This window comes from Acanthaster planci, linkage group LG01 (genome assembly GCF_054643075.1).
Source record: "Acanthaster planci isolate LZ-2023a linkage group LG01, COTS_SCS, whole genome shotgun sequence".
In the NCBI taxonomy this organism is placed as follows: domain Eukaryota; kingdom Metazoa; phylum Echinodermata; class Asteroidea; order Valvatida; family Acanthasteridae; genus Acanthaster; species Acanthaster planci.
The window spans coordinates 38,220,689-38,241,709 of record NC_141777.1 but is presented as its reverse complement, the minus strand read 5'-3'; the positions used below and the strand labels follow the sequence as shown (position 1 = coordinate 38,241,709).

Genomic DNA, 21,021 nt, shown 5'->3' with positions numbered 1-21,021 from the left:
CTAGGCCCTCACCTGTTGCAAATACAAGGGCTAACATAGTCTTGGTTTCAAGACGCTGGTGATCAATATTACAGATCATGCATTGCAGAGTACTTGACAGCTCAGGTGAATAACATTTGCTCTAGTTCCCAGAACTAACATTTCCTGATACACATAAATTATAGGTTCAGCAGCCAGCACAGACCAAAATACCGATAGAACATGATGCAATGCAAGAAAATGGACTACTGTCTGGGATGTAGCTTATGCGGATCTCTTTTTAAAAAACAATGAAAGGCAAAAATGGCAAAAAGGATCCAAAAGACCGATAGGAAAAATCAGCACAGTTGTCAGAGTCTTGTGCAGGGAGAGAATCCAAGAAGAAACACAATTAATACATTGTGCACATCTCCTAATATCAACAAAAGCTTCTAAAAAATCCACAAGAATGGGCTTCAAACATCTGGCAATCTGCACCTCGCAGACTCCAACTTCCCAGAACCAACTGGATATTCTTCTAATTTGAGGTGTGTTATACAGCATATGGACTGGCCAAATTTGGGCCTTGGGAAACATAGGACCCCCTTAATGTCACTCACAGTCCCTCTGGGACGTATTTCCAACAGCAAGAGCAGTACTCTTGTTCCTGCAATAAACTACTGCTGGAAAATGTCAGGTTTGAAACCTTTGAAGTCATGGAAGGCAAACAGACTGCCCACGGAGAGAGCAGACCCATGGACGACGATAGACAGAGGTATTTTACATGGTGCTACTGCAAGCCTATTGAATAGTTTAAATTGCCACCTTAACCATAAAAAACACTTTTGAATCTGATCGGACAGAGAAAAAAGAACAAACTTCCAGGCCAATTATGGTCCTCAAATCAGGGATGTGGCTTGCCAATCTACCCCCCCACACACACTCATTTCTTTTCAAATAAAAAATGTCACCTCTTATAACTAGGAACTGTTATTTTTTTGTAAACAATCTCAAAATTTTGAGAACATTTCAGACAATTCCATTAATCAAATCAAAAAACTCTTCCTCCGCCAACAGAGAAAGAACACGATATCTTTGCCATTGAAAAAAAAATCCAAATGTGAATCCAGGTCAGCAAATTATAAAACAGCAAGGGTTAAGAATGTGGTCATCTTAAAGGATGAATTAAGAAAAGCCCCCCCCCCCCAATTTTTTAAAATGAAATAGGCGAGTCTTTATGATATTTACATTACCTTGACTGTTTCATTGCGATCTTTAAGCACAATCAAAAAGCTGATACCAACTGCTCGGCAGTAGTCCTGAATTTCTTCCAGGGGCTTTTAAAAAGAAACCAAAACCCAACATTTGCATCATACAACCACCTGAAGTGAACAGATTCCACAAAATCACGTTACTTGCAATCTGCTCCAAATTCCATAACTTCAGACTACGGTAAGATAGCATCCAATGACTGCATTTATTTTCCTCAATCAAAGCTTTTGGGTTCTTATGTTTTGTTTTACTGCAAATATGCTGATGGAAATCACAAAGCAACATTCCCAAATTCAAAATGACGTGTTCATTTTTTTCACCCACCCTCACTCAACTGAAGTTGTGTGGAAACATGGCTTCATGTAGTGAACTCGTTGACCCGTTTACTCAATAGGCAAGGCGTGATTTGGGATGGGTACTTTGCACTTTTTACAAAATGAACTCCTCAAATAGATAAGATTTTGACTTATCAAATGCAGAATTACTTTGGACCACAATGATACCAGGCCATGAGGCAACTGTCATTGTTTTTCTTTGATAACCCTTTCCTTTGTCCAATCAAGGACCATTTACCCAGTGATGTGCAACTGCGAGTGGCCCCAGTGCAAACACATGTGCGACCTTGGTTCCATGCGTGTTACGGATTGTTATTACCCCAGCAGGCGCTCTCGACTTTCTCGAAAAAACTCGCGACCACATGACACACGTTGCAGCACGCAGCATGTACATGTACAGTGCAGCTGTGGTTATGCCGAGATGACGCGCCGACACGGTGCTTAAATCTATTCGTTTTGATGAATAAAACTTCTTCATTTATCGATTTCAAGGAGAAACGAAGTTTTAATGAGACAAAACTCCCTAATTTTGTGGTACACTTTTCTCAGAATGTATAGGATGAAATATCTTGAGCAGCATATTTTTAGAAAGGGTGTACCCCGACTTAAAATATTACAAGAAAACAAAGTGGTAGACAGGAATATATGTTTCATTATTAGAGAGAGTGTTACGTGTACATAATCCAACTTAATTTCTGCTTTGATATTGTGCCGGCCGTAACACGCACTGAACCAGCTCTGAGCTTAAGTTACATACATCCCTGGGTAAATGGCCCCTGGTCCAATCATCAAGTGAAATTTTGCCCAGTGCAGTTAGGACCATTGCACATGTACATGACCCAGCGGCAAGCTGAGTGAAACTGGTCTAACTCCCTTCCTCCTAACCAGTTGTATCATCTACTTTGGGTTCCAACAGAGCCCCCTGGCATGTCAGGTGACATGTTCTCAGCCAATCAAGATGAAGCATCTGTGAGTGAGGAGTTATAGAGTACCAAAGTGAATACGTCATGTGCACAATTATGTGCGTAAAAGGCATTAGCGCAAGAACCAGGGCATGAACCAACATGCGTGCCCATACTCCATTCGTTTTCCTGGTTTAACATGACGTCACACTTCGGCACTCTATCATGCAGTACATGTAGGGACTAAGGGATAACTTCAGAGAGGGTTTACATTTTGGCCCAGCACAAGCCACTCACCATGGAGGAATCATACAGGATGTCAGCCCTCAACCCACTAGCCCAGAGATCTCGGACGACCTTGATCCGATCCTTGTAAGACGAGCCACTACCAATGGTACAGACAAGGACGTCACATACACTGGGAGTCTGGCAGAGAGATGCACAGACAAGTCTATCAAATACTACTGCAAGATTATATAAGATTATATTGAGAAGATCTTGCTCATTGAAAAGTTGACTCTCATCCAGAAAGTGAATGTGGATGTTAATTTGACACTGTTGCATTGCTTTTGATCAGCTAGGCTTACTTGAATGGGTGTACTCATGGGAAATCACCAAAGCCATAGCCAAGACATACTTGATTCCTGCGCAGCCTTAGTCTCAATTTTCATCTTGTCCAATCTGACTTTGGTATGCAGCCCAATTTATGGACTTATCTGAGAGCAGGCCATGACCATGGTGGCACCGTACTCCCCATGTCACTAACGTTCTTTATTTGTTATCACACAAGTTCAAGTGGAACACAGAATAATGTAATGTGTCTGTGTCCTGTATACCACCAGGCCAAAGTGTTGCACGAGGGCATGCATGATAATAAATATAATCCACAAGCAATCTGGAAGCACAACACAGTTTCAGTATATGTCACACTGTTTGTTGCTACAGATCGACCAATCAGAATTGAGAATTCGAGTTTGCCTAAAGATAAAAACACGAGACATGCATTTTGGTCAGCCACAACACCCTACAGTTGAGGAGGTCATGAACGAGCAGGAATGTCCAATGCACAAGTGTGGTATTACTTAAAGGAATGGTTTCAAGTTCTGGTTGCTGTATTAGTCCATGTCACGAGATCTAGTGTCAAAACACTAGTGTGAGGAAGCTTTGAAACAGGTTTAAAAAAGCCGGAGCAGTCTGCTAAACACCTGATTCTAAAGGCAAACTCAGAACATACCGTCTCAGACATGCAAGTATCTTGAAGCACGGCGGATACTATCTTCTCAAATGACACGCTGATTCCGACAGCTGACGGGCATGTCTGATGTGGCTGAGAAGACGGCTTCTTGAATAACTGAATCTGAAGGGCAGAGGGAGGTCATAAATACCACCAGCTGCCACCATATTTCACAGCGGGCGACAACTGAATGTGATGAGGGCAAATGGCATGTACCCTGACATTTTACAATTACACACAAGATGGACACCAGCTGAGTGTACCAACGCAACACAAAGTCCTCCACAATGACAATAGCTCTCTACAGGAAAATAGGGGTGTGCATTTGCGGGTATTTTTAGAACCGGGTACCCGTTTTCTGTTGACATCGGGTACCCGGGTACCCGGAAAAGAGATCGCCTAATAACAAATGGCATGATTGCGCGCAACCCGGTGGATCATGTGCCCGAAACACGGTTCTTTTTGGTACATACGAAGCAAGCAGAACATTGTTCTAAACGTCGGAGTTTATCCCTCCTACCTTTTTATCAAACGAAATTGTTACCTTCAGTTTACAAATTTTTTGTGGGTGTATGAAACAGAAAAACAAATCTTCACGGGAAACGTCAGAAAAAAGAAGAGAGCTGCAAACCACCTACATGATATACGCACCTGCAAACGCTCAAAGGAAATGTCCCGGATGCTGCATGACCACGGACACGCGGAACGCATGTGACGTGCACAAATGGTGAGCGCTGGTCGTGTCACGTGCGGACCAGATCAGTGCTATGTACGTCACGGGTTAAAAGGCTTAAAGTTTTATGTACAAAAATACCACCGTAACTCGAACAATGCCCACACGATTACATCCACTTATTTTGAAGTTTCTGATTCAAAAAAACGCCACCAAAATGCTTCAAACGGCGTTGAAAGAATCGGAAGTCTATATAGGGTCAGGAGTCATCGCAAGTTCATTTCTTTTCTGACGAGGACCAGCACGTTGCATAAATCAACGTAGCTGCAACTGTGTAATCCTGGCTTTCAAGACGCTGAAACTAACCTGATTGCAACGCGGGCCCAATTGTAGTCCCCTTCAGGCGGTCCAATCGCTGACACTGCAGCAGCCATGTGACCGTAAAAAGAAAGGTCACGTGACCACACATAAGGAAGCCCAAGTGAAAAAATAGCAGCGCTTCACGTTGTTAAATGACTAAGCGATACGAAAGTTTTGCCACACGAAGGTACGTACCACGATGAAGTGGTTTAGTTTTATAAATACTTTTCCAGGATAACTCCATTCCCCTGAGGTTCAAATTGTCGAGATTTTAATGCATAAGTACTTTGACAAGTGATATTTGATTGACCGACTGTATTATGACTTGCACCTGTCAACATTTCCTTTTTTTCGAATGAAAAAATACTTGGATTTGAAATGCTTCAGTACATACACAAAAAATCATTCCTGCTTTTTTGGTCAATTCCTCATCCACAGTTCCGCAGAATCACTGAGGAAATTCAAGTTGCTTTAATTTAAAAATAATTTTGAAACGGAATATTTCTTGGTATAAAACTTAACTAAACTGGTTCTCTGACTCTTTGGGTTTGTAGCGCACATTTAGTGCTTTGATTATAAAAAGAGGCCGATCAACCGCACAATTTGTGCGTGATCGCTACTTACCGCACGCCGTGTGGAGTCCCAGTACCGCAGGAATATTACACAATCCGCTCTCGCTTCGTCGTCAATCCCGACATAACGTAATTTCCATTCATATTGTTTTATTTGACAAAAATACTCTTTATTCAAACAGTAAGCACTACTTATTCCGCACAAAAGTCATTTAGGCCGACAGGGTTTGATAGTTACAAATACAGTCATGCAAGTGTACATCAACAGCGCTTCCCCCCATAAGAAAAACTCCTTCGGTCTCTTGTTCATATAGGTTTGGTACAGTCATTTTCCTAGTTCCGGATCGCGAAAATTATTCAGTAAGACTGCAGCTGAAAAATCCTCAAATTCGAGTGAAATATGGTCAGAAGTCAACTTTGTGTTTTGGATATACTTCAATTTTTTTTTCAAAATCTAAGCTTTTACATTTGGACTCACAGGATCGATCGACGAAAGTGATGATGACACCTTTCCTAGTTCTGGATCGGTTTAGGATCGAGACAAAAACGTCTTCACAAATGAAAAGTAACCACACGAAAAATCCATTTTCAGCCAAAATCATTGTAAAAAGTTGCTTTTCTAATAGAGAATCTTTTAATTTTGAGAAAATTAGATGAAAAATAAGAATTCCAATGAATTAAAAAGGTAGAAATTGCGTAAGGTTTGACTCGACTTTTAAACTGTACAGTGAGCTATCAACGTTATCCTCCCCGCGCCGCACAGTTGACGAACCCATTACGTCACATACATTTCTGCTGCGCCCGTGTAGTTGAGTTCGCAACGACTTTGCGTGGTAACGCCGCGCGATCCGAGAGTGGGGAAAAGCTTGTAGTTTTCGCTAAATTAACAAAAGTCATTTTGATTAAGCAGACATTAGATGCAAAGGTTTATATGACTATTCAATTTAAAGAAATATTTAAAATCACACGTAGCGAGTGACCTATCGCCCGTGAATTTTAGTGGTTTTTTCGCTCTTGTGAACTAGGAAATTCCGGAACTAGGAAAGCGACTTGCGGTGCAATGGGCGGAGTGGGTAAAAAAATTAGCTGTCGATCTCCGAATTCAAGTTTCATGTATGACCACGGGACCGGGTTTTCATCGGCACGGTGGTTTTCCATGAAGTCTGTCCTTCAGTAAGAAATTTCACAGACATTTTATGCATGAATGTTTGTTCCTAATTTATTTACTTTTTTACGGGTACCCGGCCCGGAAAAATGGAACCGGGTTTTGAAATCGACGGGCGGGTACCCGGGTACCCGGGTACCCGGCACAGGCCTACAGGAAAATCAATGGCATGACAAGGATGCACGCAACCATGCCAGTCAATCCGTGATGTTATACTTAACAAGACCATGAATTGGCCAGAGGACCGTCTTAGCTCAATATCTTTGAAAATATGGCTCAGGTTTGTAAACACTGTGTTCATTTCTCTACTATGCTGTTTGTCCAATCTCGATGTGAAAAGTCCCATAGGAAACCACTATCTTTCATTTCCACTGTGCATAAGGGACGCCCGGAAGAACATATTGCTTAACAAATTTATAGGCTTAACAACATAGGAGGGGAACCAGTTATAAGATACACTTTAAGTGCCATTTTAGTTGGTAACCTGTCTTTGCTCATCATGAATTTTCGGAGCTAAACAATATTATGAAATTATTCCTTGGCAATGAGGGCCCAACTTCACTCAACAGCTTAGAACAAATGAACAATTTCATCAGAAATAAATAAGTACTTAGGAAATTTAGATCAGAACAACTACCGGGCTGAAAACCACTCACAAGCTTGAGTGTCACTTGATATTTCTGTTTATAGCCAATTTTGCTAAGTTATTTCCCGCTCTAAGCAAAGGTACATGTCTTGGTGAAGATTGACTGATGATAAAGTGTTTACCAGGTGATCATATCTGCCGCCTGCAGCCAGCACATCCATAGCCGTCTTCTTCTTTCGGTGCACAGATTCAGCCACAAACTGAAAGATTACCCCAGAAAAACAGTGGATGTTGTAGACCAAGCTCAGGGTGACTATCATCTGGGAAATGACAATAAAACACATGAAAGTGTCAGTTCTTGACTCCTGGAAATATGCCCCTAACAAGAATCAGCGTTGGCAATGGTTAGAAAGCAGGATTAGAGTGAAAATGGTCCACTTGTGAATAATTTTTGGATTTGTTAGAGAGCCAAGTTCCATCACAAAATGCTGGAATTTACAATCATTTCCATCTCAGCAAGAAGGAAAACCATTCAAGTCAATATATTCACCTAGAGAAGTTTCTTTTTCTTCACTAATTTATTTGATTTTATCACCAGGAACAAAACGAATGTCTGTCTGAATAATGAGGTACATCTTTAGTCAAGGAAAAAAAATGCAAACAAGCAAAGGTTCCAAGCCTGCACATAAATAGAGTTTCAACTTCCTTTTCATGGCAAGCTGGTTTTTTTTTTTCCCCCGGATGTAAAAACTGAAAAAGGTTCTTGTCCCCGTGACCTATTTTCCCAGGGTTTGGAGAATTGTGATCCAAACCAGACCAAATCATTAAATATGCAAGACGGGCAAAACAACTATAAGTCAAGGCCCAGCTAAATTTATTTAGAAACCAGATTAAAAGTCAACATCTAAAGTTTTTCTTCTTTGATGTTTATGGATTTCTCTTACACCCTAGACTTACTGGGAATCCCTTAGGCTACTCAGTGTCAATCATTTTATTTACCATTTGACCCAAGGGCACGAGCACTTCACGTACACGTATGCAAGTATAATTTTGAATATATATGCACAAAGAATGCCAGGAAAGCCACACAAGACTAAGGGTTCCCTAATGTCACCGAAGAATACTATACAAACACCGAGGTTGCAAAGCTGTGAGAGTCTAATGAACCTTAAACTCCATACAAGTATTTGGTAGGTCCAGGGTTACTTTGTGATCTTTGCGAATACCAAGGGGAAGTCTCTCAGGGAAAATGTAGTTTCTTTACAGCCAGGGCCGGCAAGTTGAGAAACTGGCACCTCTCCAACACTTCCGACTTCCTTGGATTCCCAAAACAATTGCCAGGTTTTTATCTGTAAAATAACTGCAGCTCACTCCATAAAAGATTACGCTGTGCAGAGCAGAGCAGCTCACTCTCCATCAATTTGCATCTTGTACAATAAGCGTTTCAGGGAAAGCAAGTGTGCCTTGCTAGAACATTGAAGAGGCAAGTGCCCTTTTGACATGAGCCCTGCTGGACCTCCTGTTATTTGGTGTCTGCCTAAACTGTAGGAAGTGCATGGTCCATAAATATTCAGATTATTCAATCAAACAGAAGGCTGAATATTGGAAGATTTATTTGCATTGACTTGGCCTTAATTGTGTGTGTACAAAATCGATGGGGGATTCGACACATACATGTACATGTATACACATCCGCTGGCCATGAACCAATTAATTTGTTTCAGGCAAAGTAAGTCACCGTCTCCAATCTTTTGACTTCATGGCATGATGTAACAACTATTGACTGTTGAGAGTTGGGACACGTGTCTCTCCATTCTCGAGAACATTCAAACAAACGAACTGGAAGCTCCCAAATTGGAATATTCCGTTATTCAAAGTGACACAGCATTAATTAAGTGTGTACGAAACCAATCGGGGATTCGACGTGTATGCATACCGGTAATCAGTGTCAACCAATTCCTTTTTTCCCCACCAAAGCAAGCCACATTCTCCATATTTGGGGGGCTTCATGGCATGATATAACAACTGTTGACTGCGTTGAGTTCAGGCATGGCTTTACATCCTTGAGAACTGATAACATTACATACCTAACGTCCTTTGTTTTTGCTTGGTTACAACAACTCAAAGAGAACACAACTTTTACTTGCACTGTACACACTCTTTCTAGCAGGAGTTTTGTAACGGTTTCCTCCACTGTTCATCTTCCTTTTGCTACAATAACCGACATCAAAATGCCTCTAAACTTTTTTTCTTCAGAGGGGGAATTCATGAGTAGGCCCAGCTTGAAAACGTGGCATTGCCATTTCTAAATAAAAAATGACTAAATAAAGCTGGCGATTTCAATTCTTAAATAAAAAACTTCAACATATCTCCAGTGGGCGAATTGGGTACACCACTGATTGAGGGCTCCACAATACAGTAGGTACAGTACTGGTTGGCACACCTCGGTTGCTACGTGAAATGCATGCATTGCATGTACAAAAGCCACGCCCCACATCACAACGGTGTACAATGAGTCATTGATCCTGCATTGTGGCTTATTATCTACCCCTCTCCTCCTACCACACAGATCCTTCTTTCTTCAAAGGTCAGTAAAAAACCGTACTCTGTGTTTTCAACAGCCCAACTGGACTCACCTCAAGTCGGATACCAAAGACCTGTGCCTGAGAGATGATGGCTTCCAATTCATGCAGCCCTTGCTTGGCCATGGAACCATTTGGACCTTTGCAGTGGACCAGTGACTTCAGGGTACCAGCCACTTTGCAGTGGTGGCCTTCGAGCTCAATGTAGTCATACAGATTCTTAACCTAAAACACAAACATCACATGTGTGAGCGGCTACAAATAAGACAGGGACAGATCGGTATAGCTTTTGTGTCAGATTCAAGTTATCCCTATCCACTGTGCAAGTGCAAGTCCCTTGCAACCTAGAGGTTAAAAAAAAACATCTTTTGCAGTCCATTTCTTTTTTGGAGGGGACTCACCTGTTGTTCTGACAGTGACATGCTACAAAGCCTGGTCTGTATCTGAGTTTTGGTCAGTTTCTCTGTCCGCGCATCGCTGAGGATCTTGTAGACTTCATGGTGTTTATCCTCGGGAATACCACAGTGGTTTAGGACAGCTGTCAACAGGGAGGTGTGGTTGAGCCGAATGGAGTAGTTACGGGCCTGTGGAAATCATGGTACAAGTTACTTGGCGATAGGATAGTGTTGTAGTTAGGACCCACACAAGACCCAACAAAACTATCACAAGACACCACCTGACCATCACAAGACCCCACCTGACCACCACAAGACCCCACCTGACCATCACAAGATCCCACCTGACAATCACAAGACCCCACCTGACCATCACAAGACCTCACCTGACCATCACAAGACCCCACCTGACCATCACAAGACCCCACCTGACCATCACAAGTTCCCCCTTTACCATCACAAGAACAACACAAGACCTCCCACCAAGCACACATTTATTCCCATTCATAAATACCTTTTTTGCCAGAGTGTCAAAAGAAGTCAATGATAGATTTTCAACAATTTTGTTCTAGAATTTGTACTTTCATTTTCCCAAACATCCCCATCCATTTTATGGTTTATTCCTTGAGCAAGTAGTCCTGAAGAATCTCCACATATGGACTTGGCGTGCGTGTTGCTCGTTCTGCGTGCTGCGTTGCACGCAGACTCTTGACCAATAGGGATGGATTTAACTGTCTCGTATCCAGATGCCAGAGCTTTGTTACACAGCAGGCATTATCAAATCTCTGCTGGCATTATCAAATGTTAATACACAGTCAAATTGCACGTTGTTGAATAGGGAGACTGTCACAGGTATGTATGAGTGAGTATCCAAACGCTATCACTTAAATCCACCATGGCTCACTGCTTGTTGCAGATCAGACTCCTATGTTGAATACATATATCTCTACATGACGGAACTATAGCAAGAGGAGCAACTTTTAACAATTAGAATGAACAGCAGTATGCTGGTAGTGCCATAATTTAACTGATTATAAAGTACAGATTCAGTCAAGGGGTTAACATGTCAAACCTTTGATGAATATGCTTGTGCAATGACCTGTGACACTTTGCTTACTCCAATGTCACATTTTGGGGCAAAAGTGTAACAAAAATTAAGGTTTGTAAAACTTTCTAGTTACAATATTAAAAATCACACTGCTAAGCAATGAATTCTACTGGGAGATTTAAGTATTGGGTAAAAATGAAGGCCTGTAGATAAAGCATAACTAGAAGGAAATATTTGAAGCACGTAAGCCTAAATGTAGACTGCAAACTTGCCAAAAGCATAAGTTGGATGGTTCTAAGCTAATTAATCCCACAGGGGAAAACAAAACCAAAACAACAAAATGAGGTACCCCTTTTGGAGCAATTCCTTAATAATGCTAGACGCTAAACCTTTAGGTCCAGGCTAGTCGCAGACTCACCTGCAGTGCTGGGAATTCGTTGATGATCTCTGACACGACATGAAGAATCTCAGCATCAGGGATTAAGCCCGCTTCGGAGGAGGCGACGATGTCAAAGGCACACTCTGTCAGCTCGCGTGGATGACAGCCATAGATCTGCCTCTCTCTGTACACACGCTCAATGCAATATCTGCAGCAAGATACAAGAAAGAAACACGTTGGAATTGCTCTGCTCAAGGCTCAAGTACCCCGAGAAGCGATATACAGAAAGGCTGAGGAGGCAGCTGAGCACTAACGGTGCTGCACTCTTGGTATCCATGTGAATGAATTACAGATTCAGGCAGGGATCCAGAGGGGATCAAATCTCCCCTGCTCTAAAAAAAAAGGTGAGAAATGGGAAAAATACTAACATTTAAAAAAAATGAGACATTGCAAAAAATCTCTGGCCTGAACACCCCACTCCCGAAAAAATTCCTGGATCCGCCCCTGAGATTTTTGACCAAATCCAGAAAGTCAATTTTAATAATGTTTTTTTTCTGGTAAAATTTTATTTTAGTGCACATTAGAAAAAGCAAACTGAACTCTTCATTTTAATGTAATGCTCAGTCTAACATCCTGGTGAAAATGGACATATGGAAGTGAGAAATGAAGAGGGTCCTTGACCAAACTTGCCCAAAGGAAGCTCCAGTTACTTATCCGATTGCCTCTTACTGTGAATTACTTGTGTGTATTCAATGACAAATACTCTCAAACCAGCATGCACCTGTGCTGTGCTACCCCACTATTGTTGCTTGGAAAAGACATTCACTCTTTTACACATGGCGCCTCAAGTGATTGTAATCTCCGTGTGCAATGTCGAATGCCAAGAAAAGCTGCTGACTGACATGACTGAAGGAAACATTCTGCCTTGTCTAAGAGCAAATTTTTATACCACGCAAAATAAAGTCATAAAACAGTATCATTTGGAAGAGCTCTGTGCTTCAACTGTGTGAGGGAATCACAAAGACATTAAAACTGTTCATGTATTGAAAATGCTCACAATTTGAGGCCAGTGCATGCATTTCAGATTCCAGCCACCTCTGGCTACTGCAGCCAATGACATAATACCGGGGGTATGCGCATCACGCCCCAGAAACCGTGACATTACATTCATATTGGCATTCTCTGCATCTGGTTATTGGTGGGCTTTGTCAAAAGAAAAATCAAGCAGTATCTACTGTTCTTATTGAAACATACCAAAATACAACCAATATGAAGAGACAGATGACATAAAAATACTGGAAAGCAGGATGCAACTTCACCCTCAGCGATGGTATTCTTGCATTAAGATGACCACAATCAGGGCGTTACCATGTTTAAAGTTCCCTTTTTATTGCTTTGTGCTTTGTCTGACATTATTTTCATTTTGAGTTATCCATCAGCCCATGTAGTTTAACACAATGTACATGCAAAGGGTGCCCTGGAAAACATACAACTCCTTTGCTTAGTATATTGAATACTTAAATTAACATCTCTTTCATGAAAGCACATCTTTTCAAAAGCAGGTTTAATAGCCAATGTTGGATGAGTGTTATATCTACTGTCTTCTTCTCCAACACAACCAATCACATTTCATCACACAGAATAATACCCATATCCAGACTACTATAGACTTTATTCACGGGGCCTGCCATATTGAATTTGAAAGCAAGGTTAACTCTACATTTTTAAATGTTGAGAGTACAAATGAATAAAATGAAATTTCACGACCAATGTCCACCTGTCTACTCCGATGAATAATTTCAAGTTCATGATTGAACACAGATTCCGAAAATTACTGAAAGGGTGCCTTGGAACGCACGGAAAGATAAACAGTCTAGTGACATCCTAATCGACAGTTTGCAATATATACAACAGATTTGGGGAATAAGATCAAAAATGGCCTCTGCGTGAGTAGGGTCCATTCAGAATGTATGCCCAATTTTGTGCTTCAAACAGAATATCCACTTTATTCGTAATTTTAGACAACGTTCAATACAGGCATTAACAATGACATCCGCTCTATTCCAGTTTAGCTGTCCATCAGGGAGAAACCACATTTTAAATGACATCACCAAGGTTTGAGAGCGTCTCCAGCACAACTAGTGAATAATCCATTGTACCAGTCAACCCCAAAAAAATTCTGTTTCTCACATCTGGGCCTCAGTAATACTTTTCTGTCAAAGAATGAAACAAGAAAAGGACATAGTGGGGAGTATTGAAACAGGAAATTTTCACACACCTGCTTGATGCAAATTTTTGTCACAGTTCACTGACTGCAATACCTCCACTTCTGGTTGGATTCAAACTTAATACATGTACATGTACATCTGTTCATAAATCTGCACTAGTAACTAGCAAGTCCTGGGAAACATATCATTTTTCAGGAGGTTTACACTGGGTAAAATGATTAGAGGGCCAGTTAGGCTGGAGCTAGATGTACAAATTCTGGCTTCTGGATGTATATAAATTGGATAAATATTATACACAGTAATGACAGTGGTTGCTAGGTTACCAATGCTGTTGGTTGATTACAGTTCAGAGCAAGTTGGGCTACTGGGTCTCATTATGTGCAATAAAGCTAATATTTCATGGGCTTAACTGATGACCAATCACAATTGCCTATTTTATGGTTTCCATGGTAATGCATTATGTTGTAAGAGGTCTCCGACACATATTGGAGCTGCAAGGATACTGGTGCTTAAGAAACCGGGTATCTGAAGCAGGTGGGAATTCATCTAATTCACCTTCAATGTTTAACGTCATTTGCCAGAACCTGAAAATCAAAATCTGTGATATTAACTGAACTAATAGCTTAAGAAGTTAGAAAGCAAACTGCCTAATGATGTTTGCAACTGGATGGCTTGTTCTGTGCAGTAGTGTATTCCTTATCACAGACGGCATCCTCGGCATCCATGCTGCCCATCCAGAGTGCCCGGATGGATGGACCCGATATTGCCGCTCCTGCTACATGGCATTCACCGAATCCCACTTCACTTGGCATCAGGCATTTCGCAAATGCGAAAGCCTGGGATCTCACATGCTGACCCTGAATTCACCCGAGGAGTCCGACTTCACAAGTGCCATGATGCGGGAGGCTTTTCCAAATTATGGGGGAGGGTATAAAAGAGCATGGATAGGCTGTCAACAAGTAAGTAACAAGATGATGTGCTTTGGCAAGGGTACCAGTAGCAAGCATCTTGAGTTGCAGGACCCCAGCCTCGTTAACTGCATCGCCTTGACACCTTTCACAAGCTCAACCACTGTAGCACGATCAGGTACCAAAATGTACTACACTATATGTGAGAAAGAAGACAGCATTGTTGGCCAATGCAAAGCCCTTAGCATGTCCTACTGGCCGCGTGACCAGGCCTATCTGGTCATCCCATTCAAGCACCCAATACAGTGCTGTGTGGCTTGCTTCAAGGATCCTAGCTGCACGTCCTTCAATCTTTGGAGAGGAATGTGTCAGCTTAACAATGACACGATGTCAAACACTGGTAATGACAACACTTCTCTGCCAATGGTGAATATACATGTACCAAAAGAAGGCTGTAAGTACTACAAATTACTGGAGTAAATGTGAACCTCAAATGAATTGAAAACTAATAAAAGTTGACCACTGCATGACTCAACGGCACATTTCATGACTCTCCCCAAATTAAGCAGTCCAGTTTGTCTCATCTAGGAATGAATATTTCCCAAACACAACCAAAAACACGTACTTTGCTTAATCACTGATGCTGTATTGTGAGTTCAAAGTCTACTCACTCATTTAACCATAGCTGCAGCCTTCTCACAGACATATATACACCTTAGTATTTGAAGCAAACACCAAGTTTGTGTTGAAAACCAACATGACGGCCATGAGTCTGAAAAACTAGTTCGTTTTTTCCTTTAATATTCTACCATTATCTGTGGATTTTTCCATAATTTTTGTTTAACAAACCATGCAAAGCTGTTTATCAATAGGCACACGTACAACTCAGAAAAAAAATGTTTCAAGTTTAAGGAATTACATCACACGAATGAAAATTACTCGTCTTTGTAAACATCATGTATTAGTGAATATGGAATAGTAGATTCAGAGTAACTTGTTATTCCAAAAATGTGAGTTGTGGGGTGTAGCCAGTAATTGTGGTTAAAGTGCCAACTAGACAGAAGTACTGTAGAGTTTAATTCTTACATTCATTTGATTTCTTATTCTCAATCCTCCTACAATTTCAAAAAACTTATTTGCACACAACAAATATTCAAATATGTGCTTCTACAAACATTAATCCTGTTGACATTGTGGAAAATATCACGATCCATGTACATGTAGCTTCTGAAAACAATGATAGGAGATAAGAAGACAAAAGGGCTCCACATTGAATGTTAAAAGCATTTTCGACAAAAAATGTTCTGAGTTCCCCTAAGGTTCTGAGCATGAGGTGGTGAAAAAAAAATTCAGCCAAATCAAAGTATCCATGGAGAACATGTATGTGCTGCTGACCATGCCAAGAGGCACTCACATGGTACATTTATGAATGTACGCTCAATCAATTTAATTTTAAATGAAAGCCAAAGGGGTCATGCAACTTAGCGAGATGGACTGCCTCACATTTGAATACTCAGAGCAAACCCCATTCTACAACAGTTTTTCCCCCTCCTTTGCCAGAGTTTAGGAGCTCTTTAAGAGAAAAAAATTATTTCTGTCCTCCGTATGTGAAATGCAATGATTTTTGGAAATTCCACCTCTCCCCAAAATGTTTAAACATGCTAATGACAATACTCAAAAGAATTCAATATAAAATGTTTACCGTTTAATTATTCATATCAAATATTCTGAAACGAGAACAAACGCTTAATTTTTTTCAGGTAAATGCACTTGGGTGAGGTTTTTTCCGTACACATTTGTATGTTACACTGTGACAGTGTAAATTTCATAATTAGTTGGGTCAAATAGAGTACAAATTGAAATGGAAAACTGAGGAATTTTCTTGGCGATATATTTTTTGAAGGTTATTTACTCCTTAGAAAAATTGAAAAAAATGGGAGCGCATGTATATATGCAGTTTAGGAGGGGTAGGAGAAGGCCCCCTTACCCCAATGGTATTGTACCTGCCGGTAGTTTGTACATAAACTGTAGTTGGTGTATACACAAATGTTGGTAGTCAAAAGGTTTGTTTATTATGGCAAGAATATGCATTGAATTTTAAATCACCAATTCCTTTCTTTTCTTCTCAATTCTGTGTTGAAAAAAAAAATCAGTTTCTCAACCTGTATTGTTTTGGGTGCAATTTGGCCCACTTTCAGCCAACAAAAAGTTTTAATTTGGGATTTTTGCCCTGCCCGGCAGGCAAACAATCCAAAATTAATTAACATCTCCCCGGCGCAAAATCCATCTTTCGAAACAAAAAGTAAACAGAAATGGCGACACACTATCGTTAAAGGAAACAGAAAGTAAAAAAGCAGAAATTTGTCTTACCGTTTCAAATTGGTCACATTATTTCTGGCCACAAATCTGGCAAAAGGAATCTGAGAAAAAAAATTACAAGTAAACAAAAATTGTCACTACATCACCAAACTAGCTTCATGTTTTGCAATAACAAAATGGAAAGTGAAATAAAATGTCTACTTGAACGTGAACAATTCTGAATGACTACTTTAATCACTTGAATTCAAAAACGAAACTTCGGTTTGTTCTAATGTTCCACCCTGTTACTTGTGATTGGCCTTGAGCCTGGCCATGAGTCTGGCCATGAGTCTGGCCATGAGTCTGGCCATGAGTCTGGCCATGAGTCTGGCCATGAGTCTGGCCATGAGTCTGGCCATGAGTCTGGCCATGAATACAACACTGCTCCTTCATTAACATTGTCAGTTTCTCCTTCAATGTCGAATTCTGTTGCAAAGGGCACCATGGAAAAAAAAACCTTTTTTTTACCAAAACAACTGCCACATATAACACCCTCAATAAAACCCTTGCTTTGCCCTTTTAACATCTCCTTTGTAAACTCACAGTTTTGTGTCACCATTTATCAGACACTTTTTTATTTTTTTTTACGAGGATTTTCACATTCACACAAAATAATACCATTTTAAGCAGAATATGCAGTCATCTTTTTAACCATGTCAGTTCTGTTTCTCAGAATTCTGTTCAATCTTGCCAAAAGACGGTGATTCGATTTGTTGATCACTACCAATAGTCCTCAATCCTCCAATTCTGATTCTGGGATTTCCTGGGGACTATACAGAATGAGGTAATATTTCCTAAATTAAAAGCACTGCACAATGCACTCACTCTGAGGTCGTAGGCCAACGACACCAGACCCCCGCTATGACCCATCAGATTGACGCACATCTCTGACTTTTCCAGTCCTCGGTTTCTTGGGAGAAGTAGAGGGGTATTCACCTTCAAGGCACTGTGCTTTTTGAAGATTCGACAGAGTGTCTCATACACCGTCTGCTGGACAACAGAGGCCCTGAAGGAAAACCCCTAGGAGAGATTTCACAAAGTTTGAAAAGCAATGTTCAACTTCTTTGGTACTGCCTTGTAGTCCCATTGCAGATGTTATTTACTGAGCACTGCACTATGCATGGTCCACTCAAAAACCTCCATCCTTCTGAAATCCACTCTCAGTGGTCAAGGGGTCAAGATATTTGCACTAAGAGGCTGGAAATTGTGGGGTCGCATTTGTATAAACAAAGTTTTAAAAATGTAAACAAATCCATGGGGAACACATACAATCCCAGACTAAAAAAGCTTCCTGATGAAAATGTCCCAAAAGTAAAGATTGAAGAATTAAAGAAACTTATCAAGGAAAATTTGGCATTTATTCCAGTTTTTATGGCAGGCTGACTGACGTGCCAAAAAAGTCCTTTGTCTCAAGAGACAGTCTGTCAGTGACCGCCACTAACAATACCCATTTTGCATAAAAAGCATGGCCCATTATCATGCAGGCACTAAGAAGAAAGCACTACTCAGCAACTTTTTTCATAAAGCAAAAAACAAAAGCAGGAAACCAACCTCGAGTGATAGACTTTGCATTGTCATTTGGCTGGTAACCAGTTCCAGCTAAGCCTGTATATTTTGCTTAGTGTTAACGTGAAACTGACCCACGATGGCCACTTACTTTATGCATATCCATATCGTACGTGAAGTCAGCAGCGGCCGGTACCGTCTGACTGAACAGCTCTTGAATGATGTGTCTGTAGGCTTTGGACTGGCTGTTAGAGAGGGTATGTCGGAGCATCTCCTGAAGGCGGGCGTTTTCCATCTGAGGCGGTGGGAGGTGCTTGGATTGGAGGAGCTCTTGGGCCGTTGGGCGCACCTCCGGGTCGTGGTTGAGGAGCCAGCGCAAGACGAAGGCCTCATTTTCGTGCTTGACTTCGTCAAAGGTGTCCGGGAACTGGACATTTTTCTAGGGGCAAAAAAAGTCATTATTAAAATAGTATATCTTGACTGTCTCACACTGATTCCAACAATTTGAGTGAACCATAATTTTTACTCATAAAGACAATTCTATTATAGTTCCTAAATACCAAAATATTGCAAACTAGGTGTTTAACTTTTGATAGATTGGGGCAGTTTCAGATTAACAAAAAGATAACTTTGCTCTTGAAATTTCAGCAAATATATCCATAAAAGTTAATTACATGTACATGTCTAAAAAAGAGTGCTGTGTTTACTTTAAAATTCTAAAGAAACCTTCGAAAAAGAACCTCAAAGGTGAAGACATTTTTTATTAATCTTCAAAAACTCTTAGTTTGGAATTAACAATGGGACACATACACATATTTCGAGGATTTAACCATTGGCTCACAGTATCATTCTACGTCACACTTGTACCGTCACCTTGAGGTGAAACAACTGGCTTTTTAAGTCTACAAGATGCCACAGCAGACGACTTTGACAAAAATGGACTTTCCCGATGCTGACCAAGGTGGTTGCTTGATCAAGATTTGTGTGTATTTCTTGCCGCATCATCAATTTTTTAAATCTTTAAGCCGATGTCACAGAGCAATATTTGCTATCACACATGTCTGTGGCCCGCCCTAGCCTATCCAAGGGCTCCACACGCTCTCAACCTTCCAATGTCTAGTTTAAGCCTCCGTGTGTGTACAAACTCAATGGGAAACACTCAACCATTGGGAGGAGACCAGATGTCACGTGGCACCACATACAGAGTCCACCGCAACACACTCAAATGTCCTCCATGCTATAACACAGGAGATCTCTGCATGTGTTCACATCGTCCGGTACGAAGAGGTTAACTTGCAAGAGAACAAGGATTTACCTGTCTAACTTTCCCCAGCATTTGCACTCTTTCCATGCCAGTAGCCAGCGGTGGATTGCACATTTCAAAGAAGATTATACCTAAACTATACAAGTCAACTTTCTGAAAATAAACAAAAGGGCGGAAACAGTGGTGAGGTGGAGACAAATTGGCTCACAAACAAGAATGATAAATGCCGCATGAAACTCACAAGCATATTTTTACACGCCCTGAATCAATGAAGAGGAATATGGAATGAGATGAGATGAGAATAAGGCACTTAAAAAAATAAACAAACCAAGTTGCTTGGTAAAGCAGAGTTAGTGAGTTAATAATCAGATGTCAGTTGCAATGGCATCAATATTAGAGGTATTTTGCCAACAATAAGTCCAATAAGCCTTTTGCGAGTTAAATTTGAATAAAATCTGGTACACTGAATTCTTTAAATTCATTTGAACATAACACTTTGAATTCTCCACACTAAAAACACTGTTGCTATACCTCATGATTCGGGGCAAGCTTTTGCTTAGTTACATAAGAGACGTCTTGCAACAATACACTGTTCTCAGTGGATAAGAAGGGCACAAAGGAACCAGTCCATTCCAGAGATGGTGGTTGCTATGCAACAGCTTGCCCCAAATCACAAGATATAGCAACAATGTCTTTAGTCTGAGGAATTCAAATTGTTATGTTCATCTGCACTCAGGTAACTTATTATTCAAATTTAACATGCAAAAGGGTTATTGGTCGACAGTTTGTGTGGTTTGTGACATCATATGTACCTTCCTACCAATTACATGTGCATTTGGTACATAAAAATGTATTGAATTGTCAAATTTCATTTGCCGTTCTTTGCATTTATGTCCATCATGCATGACTGAGTTGAACATGATAAACATGTAGTTTATTTTCTACATGGCGTGGAGTAGGATCAGCTGCATATGTGAGGTTCTTCACTGAAGGCCCCCTGCATTTTGGAATGCCCAATAGCTACAGTACAGGTCAGAATTTTAGCCAACACACTAACATGATCAGTGAACCTGGTACGCTGTCCAATACACGGTAGTGCAGACCCGACTTCCTTTCATTTCGGTACAATCTTTGTCAAAATCAGAGATTTGTTTAGGTAAAACCAAAAGTGTTGCCTGCATGGCACTTCCACCAATCCTGTATGGACAAACAACACGCTTCATCTTCGCAAATGAGTTTTTGATGCCTGCTACATACAAGGTAAACTAATGACCACATTTCCGTGGAATTTGAAGA

The 21,021-nt window shown here is 40.7% G+C and overlaps 1 protein-coding gene across 2 annotated transcripts in view; it reads right to left on the bottom strand.

The window, feature by feature from the left end:
• The window catches only part of eif2ak4 (eukaryotic translation initiation factor 2 alpha kinase 4), a 74,862-nt gene that overhangs the window by 25,000 nt on the left and 28,841 nt on the right, over positions 1-21,021 (bottom strand). For both annotated transcript variants that reach the window (XM_022237271.2, XM_022237272.2), the window contains exons 22-32: positions 19,777-19,878; positions 18,613-18,900; positions 17,781-17,975; positions 16,968-17,017; positions 11,501-11,669; positions 10,041-10,223; positions 9,694-9,864; positions 7,240-7,377; positions 3,702-3,824; positions 2,765-2,893; positions 1,212-1,295 (exon numbers count right to left, since the gene is read on the bottom strand). In XM_022237271.2, the coding sequence (XP_022092963.2) occupies positions 1,212-1,295; positions 2,765-2,893; positions 3,702-3,824; positions 7,240-7,377; positions 9,694-9,864; positions 10,041-10,223; positions 11,501-11,669; positions 16,968-17,017; positions 17,781-17,975; positions 18,613-18,900; positions 19,777-19,878 (1,632 nt within the window). The remainder of the gene's footprint in view (positions 1-1,211; positions 1,296-2,764; positions 2,894-3,701; positions 3,825-7,239; positions 7,378-9,693; positions 9,865-10,040; positions 10,224-11,500; positions 11,670-16,967; positions 17,018-17,780; positions 17,976-18,612; positions 18,901-19,776; positions 19,879-21,021) is intronic.